This window comes from Tursiops truncatus, chromosome 1, assembly GCF_011762595.2.
Source record: "Tursiops truncatus isolate mTurTru1 chromosome 1, mTurTru1.mat.Y, whole genome shotgun sequence".
NCBI lineage: Eukaryota > Metazoa > Chordata > Mammalia > Artiodactyla > Delphinidae > Tursiops > Tursiops truncatus.
In genome coordinates, this window is record NC_047034.1 from 169,514,268 (window position 1) to 169,528,124 (window position 13,857).

The 13,857-nt window shown below is 56.3% G+C and overlaps 1 protein-coding gene across 3 annotated transcripts in view; it reads left to right on the top strand.

Annotated features, from left to right (window-relative positions):
* Nucleotides 1-13,857, top strand: part of IFFO2 (intermediate filament family orphan 2) — a 49,173-nt gene that overhangs the window by 20,674 nt on the left and 14,642 nt on the right. For all 3 annotated transcript variants that reach the window (XM_073795141.1, XM_033842331.2, XM_033842328.2), the window contains exon 2: nt 13,189-13,249. In XM_073795141.1, coding sequence (XP_073651242.1) covers nt 13,189-13,249 — 61 coding nt within the window. The remainder of the gene's footprint in view (nt 1-13,188; nt 13,250-13,857) is intronic.

The window sequence follows — 13,857 nt, forward strand, 5'->3', positions numbered from 1 at the left end:
GTATTTATGGTGGGGTCTTCCTCCACCCATGGGAGAGGCAGCCTTTTGACTAATGGGGAAACTGAGGCACAAAACAATGTTGCTGCTGAGCTGGAGTCAGGACCCAGGGACCCTGCTTTTCCTTGGCTCGCTGGGCGGCTGCTGAGCCCCACGAGAGTACAGCTTTGTCACATCCAGAGCTTTTGAGGTTCACAGAAGCCTCTTCCATGTCCATACCCTTGAGACAGCAACCCACTCCATGGAGGTAACTAGACAAATATGCAGATATGTGTGTACTAAGATCCTCTTACAGTGTTGATTAGATTGCCAGGACTTGGGAATGACACTGCAGGACCCGTTAGATCAGTGGTGCCACGGCCACCCGCTGTATCACCTGCTGGGAAGGGTGCTTGCTGTGTGTTGTTAAGTGGGAAAAGCACACTTGAAAATCGCACATGGTCTGATCCCACTTTCACTCTTAAAAGATCTCACACGAGAACAAAAAAATCTCATAAGAAAGCATTGGGAAGGATGTGCAGCCAGTGTTAATGGCGATTCTCTCAGGGATGGAGGACTGGGTGGGTTTTTCCATTCTTTTTTTGTTTGTTTGGCTTACCTGATTTTTTTTTTTTCTGTTTCTTGTGTAATCGTAAAATACTCAGGCAATTTAAAATAAGGGGAAAACGAATGGGTATTTTTGTCTTAGTGGCTTTGGTTTTTTTGACTAGGAGATACATTACATGATTCGAAATTTAAATGATACGGAAGAAATTTGGATGCCTGCTACAACAGGGATGAACCTTGGGGACATTATGCTAAGTGCGATAAGCCGGTCACAAAAAGACGAGTACTGTATGATTTCACTTATAGGAGGAGCCCAGAGCAGTCAGATTTCTGGAGACAGAAAGTATATAGAATGGTGGTTTCCAGGGGCTGGCGGGGAGGGGGAATGGGAAGTTACTGTTTAACGGGGACAGAGTTTCAGCTTTGCAAGATGAAGAGTTCTGGAGTTGGGTGGGGTTTCCATAACAGTGTAAACGTACTTAATGCCACTGAATTGTACACTTAAAAATGGTTAAAATGACACATTTTATATTATGAGAATTTTACTACAATTTAGAAAATGGTACAGAAGGGGACAGAGTAACGAGTCTCCCTCCCACCCTGTCCTCAGCCACAAGGCTCTCCCTCTGGAGGCAACCACTGTTTTCAGTGTCCTGGTGGAGACTGCTTGCTTTCCTCCCTCCTGCCCTGGGTACCTTGGGCAGGGGCAACTCGGATGAGGCCCCTTCACTGATGAGCAGAGCAAAGATGCCTTCCACTCCAAGAGCCTGGGATGAGCACCCCCTCCCATCCCCACTTCCAGGGCACGAGGCAGCGGTGCCCAGAGCTTCTAGCCCTGTTGGGTTGGGGGATTGAGGACCGGAGGCTGGGAGGTGGGGCAGAGGTCCTGCCTGGGGAAAGCCCCGGCACTCGCTGTCCCTCTCGCAGGGGGAGGAGAGTGTTCTTAATTCAGTCCTGTGCTTCTAAGTGGGCACTTGGGAAATGTTTGTTGAATCTGTCGTGGGAGAAAGAAGATAGAATGTAAGCCCACAGCCAGAGGGGTTGGGCTGCGGTGGACGCCGAGGCTGCTGGGCTGGGCATCCCAGAAACACCCCACACTCACTTACTGGGGCGTCCTCGGTGCTGGGTCTCATGCCAGCGCTGGAATGTGGCGCCGGATTGGACACGATGGGGGAGAGACATCCTCCTGAGGTGAGACAAGCCTCCAAAGACTTGTTTGACGGCCCCATGTGTCACCAGGCGTTGAGAGCAGGGAGTCTGGTTTGGTACCCGGGGATGCTGCCTGGTGCCTGGGGCCCTGACCGTCCACTCAGCAGAGCTGCCCCCCCAAGCTGAGCTGCCCATCCTCCATGGCAGGAGAGACAACATAAAGACCACGTTCCGTGGCTAACCGGTGTCCATCTACTGAGCGTTCCTAGGAGCTGAGCTCTGTGCTAAGCGCATAGCGGATGCTGACTCATTTAATACACCAGCCCCACAAGGCAGGTGCTTCCACTGGCCCCCACCTTAAAGATGGGAATCAGGAGCACAGGAGGTTCAGTGCTTTGCCGCAGCCACGTAGGGGTGGGACGGGTGGCAGGGCTGTGGGCAGGTGTGTCTTGGCCAGTGGAGGTGGAACGCTAGGGCGTTTCTCCACCTGGGTTCTGGGGCCCAGGAAGTGAGTAAACAGGCAAAGCAAATGCCTGGCTAAGCGGCTCTCTTCCAAGTCAGTGACTGTGATCCAGGGGTACACATCGGTGCTGACCCTGGCAGGGTAATTTGGGGGTGTTTCCTGAGCAGCGTACTGGGAGGCATGGTAGGCAGTGGGGTTTACGGAACCGATGAGATGCTCTGACTACTGCGAGGCTGCTCAGACATGGGAGTCAGATGGACCTGGGCCTGGAGCAAGTCATTTCGCCTGGGCCTCAGTTTTCTCACCCGTAAAGAGGGAAGGATAACGCCTGGTTCACAGAGCTATGGTCGGAGTAAAGTGACTAGACTAGCACAAAATAAGCAGTTTACAGTGAAAACAAGTCCTCCCTTTCTCCAGGAGAGCAGAGTGATGAGAGAGGCAGAGAAGTGAATATTTAACAGCACCTGAATGCCATGAGGAAGGCATGTGCTGGGGCTGGAAATACTAGGATGGGTGTAGTGACTCATCCTGGGGAAGTCCTGAAGGGCTTCCTGGAGGAGGTGATGAAGGTGTCGCAAGCCTAGAAGAGGTTGGAAATGGTGCCCCAGAAACTTCACGGTGGCCTGCACTTTGGGACACAGATTCCTCCTCACCATGAGATACTCATTGAGCCACTTTCCTTCTCGGAGCGGCCTGCTTGGTGGGGGACAGTGCCCACTTGGGTGTGGTTTCTAGACAGACGCACTGGAAGGACAGCAACCTAACCCTCCCCCCTCCCCACCCAGAGTTCTGGGTTACCGGCATCCACGGAGCTGCTGGGTCTCCAAAGGGGCTTTCAATAAATGACCCCAAGGTGGGAGTGATGCTATGCACCTGGGCAGGTATGGACACTGGGTAACTGGAACGGAAGACTGGTGTAAACAGCTGGAACCTCGGATTGGCATTGGGACAGGCGACCAGGGGCACCTGTCGGCCGGGAGAATGGCCTTCAATGCCTTGTGCCTGCTGGGGTGGCCCCATGAGAACAGCTGGGCTCTGGCTGGAGGGACCCCTCCTGCCTCAGTCTCATCTGCTGTCATGGCAGCCCTTGTCAGGACAGACTTCAAAGCCTGAGCACGTGCCCATTCATTCTTGGGGCACGTGTGGGGGCATGGCGGGCGGAAGCAGGACACTTGCTGGGTTTTGCTGGCAGTGGAATCGGGGGTGTCAGCATCTGGCTTCCTTGGCCACCCCCAGCCCCCTGTGCCCCTGGTCCCCCAGCCAGGTGATGGTGGCATCTAGATCTTTCCCCTCATCATCATCAACATGATGGTTTTGGCAGCATAGAGGCTGTGGGGTCAGCCAGTCCTGGGTTCAGGTCTGGCCCTGTCACTTGCAGTGTGGTCCAGGACCATCTGCCGTTGGGAGGTCACGGGGGTGAGAATGATGTCACTGACTGCACCTGTCATACACGAGTCCACTGACTCTTTGCAAAACCCCCTGTGAGATGGGTGGTCTTACCGAGGCTCAGAGAGGGTTGGCAGCTTGCACCAGGTCACAGAGCTGCAAGATGTACAGCTGGGGTTTGACCCCAGGACCTTGAGGCTCCAGAGCCCCTGCCCATCCCTCCACTACACACACTGGTTGGAACCCAAAGGCTGACGTCCCAGCTGGCTTTGGCACTCTGTGGTTTATCAGATAGCTTTGCCGTCAGCGTGGGGTGTTAATCAAACTGCTTATCCAGTTTGACACCATTGCATTAAGAATGGGAAAGTGATGCTAGAGGAGGGGAAGGGACTTGCCCGAGGTCGCACAGCAAGTTAGGGGCAGAGACAGGACCAGATACAGGGCTGCCTGCCCAGCGCAGGCTGCCTCGTTGCCTGAGGGGGTGTGGGTCTGGGGAATGCGGTCCAGGGACAGGCTTGCCGGTCTCTCCCTCCCTCCTCTCTCAAGGCCTGGTGGCTCCCCGCAGAGAGCCCCAGAGGCCAGCCAGCTGCCCTGTAAGGGGTACCCGTGGTCACTGAAACAGGTAGGGAGCGTGAGGATTACTCCACGCAGCTCAGCACCGCTGTCCATTGGCCAGACTTGCAATCGCCAGCTTGCTGGGAAAATTCATTCGCCACCTCTCTCAGTTGCTTCTAGATCCCCAGAGGGTCAGGGCAGGATGGAGAAGTGTCCCTGCTTAGGTGGTCCAGGCCTGACGCACCCACCTGTCCCTGCCTCCCCCAGACAGGCGTAGGCAGGGCAATGCCAGTGATGAGAATGGCCATCCAGCAAGGGCACCTGTGTACCTTTGCTCGAGCTCGTTTAATGTCCGTGAGCCCTACAGGGTAGGATTGCTGCCCCCGTTTCACAGAGGAGGAAATTGAGGTTTCTAGCTAGTGGTAAGCAGGCCTTCCAGGGACCACACAGTGGCAGACGGCTTTCTCAGTTTCCTGCCCTTCTCAGTGGGGCTGGTAGAGACTCCCGTAGCCTTTGATTCTATCAGGCCCGAGCAGCTCGTGGCAAGTGCTGCAGAACCAATCATGGAATGAGTGAGTGGACAAACGTTGAATCAGTGCATGCTGCCATCCCACCCCCTGCTTGCTGGTCACTGGTGATGAGGGCAGGGGCCAGCGGCCTGATGCTGTTACCCAGGGTATCTCTGGATGGCGGTGACGTCCCTGAGGCTGTCTCCTCTTTCGGGCTCCAAGGAAGGGCCACATCCAGGGTCTGCACATCATATCCAGAGGGACTCTTAGAGATCATATTACAGATGGGGAGACTGAGGCCCACGTGGAGAAGGGTCTTGCTGGGGTCGTGCAGTGAATTAGCAACAGAGCCAGGACTTGAACCAGGATCTCCTGCCCCCTCGCCCAGAACCCTCTTCCCCACTGGGTACTTCCCCATGGACCCTAGACCCCCACCCACCCCGAGTATCCTTGCACAGACCTCTCCGCTGGGATCCCTGGAGGCGCCTGGTGTTTCAGGTTGAGAGCAAGTCCGTGTGCGCGCGCGCGCGCGCGCGTGTGTGTGTGTGTGTGTGTGTGTGTGTGTGTGTGCGCGCGGTGGCAGCATGCTGGGAGAGGTGCCCACCTGATATGGTGGCTGCTCAGCCCGGCCCATCACCAGCTCCCAGCCTGTGCTCTGGCCTGCCCGGGCTGTTACTGCCCGCCTGTAATGGAATCAGCTGGCCTGGTTAAGTGTTCACATTAAATTAATACCTCCTCTGCAGAGACAATCAGCTGACATTTAATTTGTGTTTCCTTCCGAGCAGCAGAGTACAGCTGGGCAGCTGGGCCTCGGATCGGCACGTCTGGGAGGAGTCCCTTCCCCGGATGAGGGGCTGGGTGCCCGTGGGAGCACCAGAGTCCACAGGGAGGGGGCCGGGAGGTACCCGTGAGGGCGGGGCTCGGGGGGATGGAGGGCCTCTTGGCTCACAGGCTGGGCGGCCCGGCCCTCTTTTTACTGGAGAGAGAAGATACAGCAAAGCAGATGAGAGGAGGCAGTCAGGAGATGAGGCTCCACGTGTTTCAGCATTGGGCTGCCCGGAAGGAGGATCTCCCTCAGAGAAAAGTGGGTTCTCACCGTGTATGCCTGGCTCCACCCCGCTCCCACTGCCCTTTTGCTCATCTGTATTTTTTTTTTCTGCCACAGACATGAATTGTTTGTGATTTTCAACAAGGGTGGTGGCGTGGCATGAGGAAGTTGACCCAGTTGTGATTTTGAAGCTCTCTAGGGGGGCTCAGCAGAAGCTAAGGGGTGGGGGCCCGCCGCGTGCCCACTCTGATCTGTTACCCATCGGCTTCTGCAAAGGGTCCCCCTGGTCTGCCTCATCCTCCAGCTCGGATGTAAGTCTAGAGAAGGACCTGCCAGTCAGGACCCCAGCTCAGCCCCAGCTCTGCAGCGAGGGTGGCTCAAGGCACATCCACGCGGGGAGGGGAAAGGCACCTCTGCACCTGGGTGGGCTCGCACAAAAGCCAGGGGCAGCGCAGAGCCCTGGGGACAGGTGCGCGGAGTGGCTCCAGCACGCCCCCGGCAGCCTGCAGCCAGCTGTGCTGCTGTGGGGTGAGCTCCCCGTGCCCGGGTGAAAATTACCCTCTGCCCATCTGCCCTCCGCCAGAGGCAAGGCCCGTGCTTGGCCCAGAATGAAGTTTTCCACTGACAGCTCTGGCCTAGCCTCACCTGAGTTTGCTTTCCATCACCTGAGTGGGTCGGCCTGGGCGTGCCGGCGGCTGCCCTTCCTTGGAAGTGTGCGGGCCATCCCTGTGAGGGCCTCCCAGCTCTCTGTGGTCTGGCCACTGGAGCCAGCTGTGGGAGCATCAGTTGTCTGCTAGGTGCCAGAGGTGGGACTGGGTGTTTTCACCCACACCACCCCACTTCATGTAGTTCTCACAACCCACCCTCGAAAGGGGTGGTGTGCTTCCCATCTCACAGATGAGGCAACTGAGGCCCAGAGAGGGTAATTAATTGACTTTCTCAAAGTCACATAGCTGGGAAGCGGCAGGGGCAGTATTCGAACCCAGTCTCTTGCTGCCCAGGAGTCTCTAGGACTTTCTTTTCAGAAGCCCCAGGGCTATCCCAGGAGCCTAAGTTGTTTTCCTGGGGCTGCACCCACTTTCCTCTGGAGCTAGAGCCCCGGAGCCTCTTTCTGTGAGTGCACAGGAAGTGCAAAATCTGTGAGTCAGTCCCGCTGCCAGTGACTTCAGCTTGGCTTTCCGCCCCTCAGTAGGCCAGGCTTTGTGGCCCCTTTCCGGTGGGTCTGTGTGTCATCCTGAGCTGATGGGGGAGGGGAGACACTGGCCCTGAGTGTCAGCTGGGGGTGGGGACTGGCATTGAAGCTGCCAATCCCCTCCCCCCAGTGGCTTGCTGAGACTTCCCGTCCATCACGTGGTCCAGCGGTGGTTCCTCAGGAATGCGGGGAGACCACATCTGGCTGAGGCGGGGCAGCTACCTCCCCCTCCTGGCCACCTCTCACACATGTGCTCCTTCTGCTAAGATGGTGGCTGAGCCCCGCCGAGATCTCAGCAGCGGTGTAGGGCTGGGGAGTCATTTCCTCTCCCCGCTCGTTGCCCTGACATCCCTGCTTTCCCATCCCGGGCCTGGAGCTGTGGGAAGTGGGAGAGGGAAGCTTTCTCCTTCTCCCTGCCCACTTCCTGCCCTGGCCCACCCTCCTGCTGGCCTGGCCTCTCCCAGGGGAAGCTCAGGAGCCAGTGGACGGAGCAGCCGAGTCCCCAAGCTGGGGCTGTGCAGATTGAGGATGTCCAAGGGGCCCTGGCTGGGGAGGGGCAAGCAGTGGGGCTGAGGAGTGATTGCGGCTGGGATCATTCATTCATTCAACAAATCCATTCAATAACTCTTTGACTCCTTACCAAGTGTGGGTGGGTTTAGGTGCAGGGAGAACAGCAGTGAGCACAGTTCTCCGGCTGGGGGAGTGGGCAGCCCCCCAGCTTTAGACCCGACTCCTCCGATGACTTGTATAGTGGCAGCCCTCCTGTGCCCCTTTTCCCACCTAGAACAGGTGTCTCCCCCATGATTCCTCTGTGCTCCAACAGGCCAGGGCACCTGGCCTGGGCACCAGGGTGCTACCTGTACCCACATTCACATTCCCGATTTGTGGGCTCCCCAGTCTGAGCCCCGGCCAGTCCTTTGCATTGGCACAGAGGCCCCCCAGGACTAACCCTCATCCAGCACTGCCGTGTTGTGGGTCACACCCAGCGGGTTTGGACACTGGTAAGCAGGGGGATTGGAGTGACTGAGTCCAGGGGCAGGAGGCTGGGCTGGGGCTGGGAGATGGGCCCTGGGGTCCAGTCCAGCCAGAACCAGCCCGTGACTGGGGGCCAGTCACATGACCGTCAGAGAGTGTGGGAACAGAGTGGCTTTTCTGGAGCGAGCCTGGGGTATGCTGGGCTCACACTGTGTCTCACTGACAGATGGAGAGATGGAGGCTCTGAGTGGGGGAGGCAGAGCTGGGGTCCAGACTCGTGTCCTTCCACCTCGCTCCTCATGAGCGCCGCTTGGGCTGGGGGAGGGGAGGGCACTCTGCTGTCCACTCCCTGGGCGACCTGCACCTCAGTGTCCTTATCTGTACACTCAGAGGCGTGGCCTAGGGGAACCCTGGTCCCCTTTCAGCCTCGGCTTCTGGAGCTTCTCTGAGTCTCTCGTTTCTGTAAAATAGAAACAACCCCCCCTTGCTGGCTGTGTGATTTGGGGGGAGGTGCTTCGTGCTTTTGGACTTTAGCTTCTTCATCAACGACACGGAGAAAATAATAACCCGACTTAGAGGTTACTGTGAAACGAAAATGAGGCTCTGCCTGTGAAGCCCCTGAGGACGGTGCCAGGCACATCGTAAGCACTCAGTCTGTGTGAGCTGCCCCATCACATCATCATCATCCTGAGCGTCAAGCAGCGTCAGTATCACCACCGCCATCATCCATCCCACCTGCTTCAGAGGCTGGCGTGAGCGTCCACAGCCTGAGAGCGTTTTGAGGAGCTGGCATGCCTACAAGGCTGTTGTTGAAGGGTGTCTGCAGATGGGGGGAGAGTGAGAGGATGCTGGGGGCGAGAGAAGGTCCCTGTGATGTGGTCGGGGCAGGAGCTAGATCTGGGTCCTGAGCACTCTTTGGAGGTAGAGAAGATGGAGGGTGGTCCATCGCGGTCCCTGGCATCGTGGGCCGGCTCTGGGTGAGAGCCATGCTTGATGACACGCCACAGCCAAGCCGCCTGGGAAAGATGGCCTCCTGAGGTCTGCTGCCTCAAGCCTGAGCTCAAGGAGGGAGAACAATGGAGGTGGCTGCGGAGGCTCCGGGAAGAGATGACATTTGAGACAAGCCTGGGAGAATGGATAGATTTCAGAAGGCTGAAGAGGAGGGAGGGAAAGGGGAATCAAGTTACCTCTGATTCTCTGTTTCCTCATCTGCAAAATGGGGACCATCCTTAGGGGAGGATTAAGTGATATTTTATCTTTTTTTATTATTAATTAATTAATTTATTTTTGGCTGCGTTGGGTCTTCGTTGCTGCGCATGGGCTTTCTCTAGTTGCGGCGAGCAGGGGCTACTCTTCGTTGTGGTGCGTGGGCTTCTCAATGCAGTGGCTTCCGTTTGTTGCGGAGCACCGGCTCTAGGTGCGTGGACTGCAGTAGTTGTGGCACACGGGTTCAGTAGTTGTGGTGCACGGGCTTTAGAGAGCAGCCTCAGTAGTCGTGGCACGTGGGCTCAGTATTTGTGGCTCGCGGGCTCTAGAGCGCAGGCTCAGTAGTTGTGGCGCATGGGCTTAGTTGCTCCGCGACATGTGGGATCTTCCCGGACCAGCAAACGAACCCATGTCCCCTGCATTGGCAGGCAGATTCTTAACCACTGCACCACCAGGGAAGTCCCTTATCTTTTATTATGTATATGAAGGCCCAACATGGTGTACACCACCAAGAAGGTGACCAATAAATGTCCCTCTCTCCACTCCCTTCGAGAGAAAAGAATCTGGGGACTTCCCTGGTGGCGCCCACCACCAGGGAAGCCCTCACACCACAATGAGGAGTAGCCCCCGCTCGCCACAACTAGAGAAAGCCCATGCACAGCAGCAAAGACCTAATGCAGCCAAAGATTAAAAAATAATAAAAATAAATTTAAAAAGAAAGAGAAAAGAATTTGGAAGTTTTATGAGCTGGTGGGCCAGGGCGGGCAGGGGTGGATCTAAGTGATTCAGGCTGTCTTGGCCTTGGCTAGAGTTTTCTGTGTGCACTGGGCCTTCATTTTCCCACCTGTAAAATGGGGAGGAGGTTTCTCTGCAGCTTCACAGCTCACTGTGTGAGCTCCTGTGCTCAGCCGTGGGCCACACATGAAAGTCAGGAGGGCAAAGGCTTAAATGAAATGACGCCCACCAGCCCCTGACCCATAGTAGGTGTGTCCCCTCTTGGTGGCAGCTGGCTACTCCCTGGCCTTCCTGCTGGCCCGTCTTTGCTTATGTTGGTCCTGCTGCCTGAAACTTCCATCCTGCTGAAACCTTACTCCTGTGGGCAGATCCAGGTCAGGAGAGGGGGCTGTGCCTGGGAAGCAGGTTTTGGGATGTCAGAGCCCACAACTTGGTTGACCAGTTTTTGGTTAAGCTGCATGCTCCCTCTCTCTGGGCTGAGTTGCAGTAAATGCAGGGCATCTGGGGTGCCTTAAGAAATATCACTCAACCATCCTTTCACCCCAGTCAGCCAGAGCAGCTGAAGGGCAAAGCTTTTCTGCACTGTCAACATTGAGGCCGGCAAAGCCAAGCTTTCCCGCTGTGGCCGGGAGGGGAGGTCAGCGTAGGCAGCAGGTTTGGTCTGTCAAGCCAGCTGCTGTCAGCACACAGGGGTCCTTCTTGCGTCTGCTGGGGGCAGGTGCACCGGCTGCCCACCTATCCAGCTCTGGTAATAAAAGGCCCATGAAGTCATTTGTGCAAGCTCAACTGGGGTGCAGCTTAGGCGAGGGGGCCACCGAAGTGCCTTCTGCAGGGGAGCTCATTAGAAATGAGCCCCACACCAGACCTGCTGGATCCGGGTCTGCACGTGAACAAGCTCCCTGGGTGATTCCCATGCATATCACAGTTGGAAACTGGATGCTTTAGAGCATGAGCTTGGCTTGAGTCCCATCCTTGCTTACTAGCTGTGTGACCCTGGACAAGTTACCTCACCTCTCTGAACCTCAGCTCTCTCATCTACAAAATGGGTTTGGGGAAAATTTCTTTACCCGAGAGTGTTAATAATTCTCATGAAAGCCGATGAGATGTGTACAAGGCACTGAGCCCAGTGCATGGGACTCGGACTGTGCTTGCCAGTCAGCGGCTGCTGCTACTACAGCTAATGTGTCTGGAGATCCAAAGACGTGGCTTAAGTTCTCGCTCTGAGTTGACTTGAGACAAGTTGCTTTCCTCTGCTGGGCCTCATTTTTCCCGTCTGTTCAATGGGTCTGTTGACCCCTGCCCCACCTTCCTCACAAGAAGTTTGCTTAAAGGAAAAGGGAGGAGGGGCTGGGCCTTATCCCCAAAAGCCTGTCTTGGAAATGAGTGTGTGTGGAGGAGAGATGTCCCCGGATGCCCACATCTTCAACCCTCACTGCCCACTCCTCTGCTGCCCCTGGTGTTGCTGCAAGATGCAGTAGTGAGGCTGGCCTCAGGAGCCAGGCTGCAGCCAGTGCCACACCGGGCTCTCCCTTGTCCCTGCTCTGCTCAGCGGCTTTGGAATTGAGCCCCCTGCCCCCCTCAGGGCAGCGTGGCCAGTAGAGGTGATTCAGCTTGGGACCTGTGGTCTGGGCCTTGGCCTCCCTCCCTTGAGGGGAGCCCCAGATGCCCCATGCTGCTGGGCGAGGTGAGGGCAGCCTTGAACTTCTCCCCACCTGGGATTCCTGTTCCCCACACTGGGCCTGGGGCTGGACTCAGTTTTCTGATTTGTACAACGAGGGTGTTCAGTGAGATGATCCCACCTGGGTTAGACCCTTAGATTCTCTTGCTGCCCCTCCTTAGCTTCCTCTGTGTTCCTCATCCCTGCCAGGACCCCTATCCCAGCCCCACTGCCCACTGGGTTCTGAACTCTGCAGCCCACAGAAGATCTAGGCCTGGCCACCACCACTGGGGGCTGGTAAAGACCGAGGGGAACGGGGGATGGGGGGTGAGTGGCGAGTGTGTCCTCTGGGAGCCCTGGCCGGGGCCGTCGTGTCTCATGTGGGAAAGAGGAGGAATTTTCCTCTGTGTGTGCAAACAGTATCCGTTTTCTCTTGTTTCCAAAAGCTGGTGACGTAACCCACTCTTCAGCCATCCCTCCCCTCTGGCCTATTTTTAGCTGGCCCCGACAGCATCCTAAAAGGCTTCCAGACCTGCCTGCTCTGAGGCCATGTAGGGAGGCAGCCGTAGGGTGAAGAAAGAGAGAAACTCCTGGTCGGTCTGTCCCAGGATGGGGGTGGGGGGAGAAGGACCTGTCCCTCTGGGGAAGGAGGGGCATCTGGGTGGGGAGTGGGTTAGGGCTCTGATGGGTCCTGGGTCTACAGGAAGCCTGGCAGGGTTACAAGCATTCAATCTGGAGTCTCCAGCCTGGGTTTGAGTCCTGGCCCCACCTGTCCTCACCCTGACCTTGGGTACCTGACTCTTCCTTGCATGCTTCCCCCGTAACGTGGGGATCATGGTGGCACCTAGGCTAGAGGGTTGTTTTGAGGATTGAATTACATCACGCAGAATGGTGCCTGGTACAAAGTAGGCACTCAGTTAAGGTGGGCTGGTATTGTTGTGGTAACTCTATTATCATCCTGTCCTGCCTCCGGTTAATGCTGGGGGTACACTCAGAGCCCCCATGTGCCTTCTCCCCTTTGTCCTTTCCTGTTCAACTTCAGCCCACATAGATACAAACGAGATGACGTATGTAACACCCCTGGAATAGAGCCTGGCACTTAATAAGCATTAAATAAGGGAGAGTTATATTTATTTTTTGTTTTAATGTAATGAAACAGACCTGGGTTTGAAGTCCAGCCCCACCCCCTAACTAGCTGTGTGTCTTTGGGCAAGGTATTTAACCTCTCTGAGCCTCAGTTTCCTCATCTGTAAGATAGGGATGATAACAGCTAGGTAGGAGATGTCTTTGTTGGTTAGAGTAGGTTGTAGGACAAATTGACTCCGAGATTGCGATGGTTGGCACAATCAGATTTGTTTCTTGTGGTTGCAAAGGAGAGCCTGAAGGTGGTGCTGGCTGCAGCCTTGACCCTGAGCGCAGCTTCAGTACCATGTCTTACAGGAATGGAAGGAGCAGTAGCATTTGTACAGTGCTTTACAGTTTGTGTGGGGGGCTGGCGGTCCCTCCTGCCGTCATCTCCCAGTGGTGCTGTGCTCATGCCTGGAGTCTGGCACCCGTCACCACCACCTGGTATCATGGGTCACCTGGCTGTCCCACACATCTAGCTCCCTAGACTGGGAGCTCCCGAGGGGCAGGCAAGGATAGAGTCGCTGCTGCACCTTCCTTGCCCAGCCCGGGGACGGGCCCAGGGTGGGTGCTGGCATTGTGTCTGAGGCTGGACTGGCCTGGGGAGGCCGCCCTCTGACCACCTGTCCCTCTTGTCTCTTGCAGATGGGAGGAGGAGCTCGCCAAGCGCATGAACCTACAGACCATGGTGGACACGCTGCAGGAGGTGAGAGGTCCCGACCAGGAGAGGCTCACAGGAGAACCACGTGGCCAAGGGGCAAAGCCGGGGGCAGTTCCCAGCACAGCCTCTGTGCTCTGCTACCTCCTGCTGCCTCAGTCTCTCCTCGATGGAGCCGGAGGCCTCTCCCGCCTCCCCTCCTTGGGGCTGGGAAGGCACCAGCACAAGAGCTGCAGAAAAGCTTGGGCACGGGAATCCTGGTGCTGCCCCTGGCGTGCAGGAACAGACTCGGGGCTGAGTGCCCTGCAGAGGGCGGGTGGCCACATCATCAGGTGGGCTCCCAGCCCTGGCAGGTGCTCAGCAGCGGGCATGAGGACATTCTTCTGCTCTTCTGGCTCGGTGGCTCTGTGTTCTGGGTGGGCCTGCTTCTCACTCGCCTGCTGTGTACGCTGGGCAACAAACTTTACCTTCTCGGCCTCTGTTTTCCTCTCGGCCAAATGGGCACAAGAATGGCAACCCCATGAGAAGGCATGGAGAGCTCTTTAATTGCCTTCTGATATCTAAAGTGTTGATCCTCTGAATAAATAAATAATAACCAAAAAAAAAGAAAGAAGAAAGAAAATAAACACTGATCTTCTAAGGAAGTTAGAGACAGA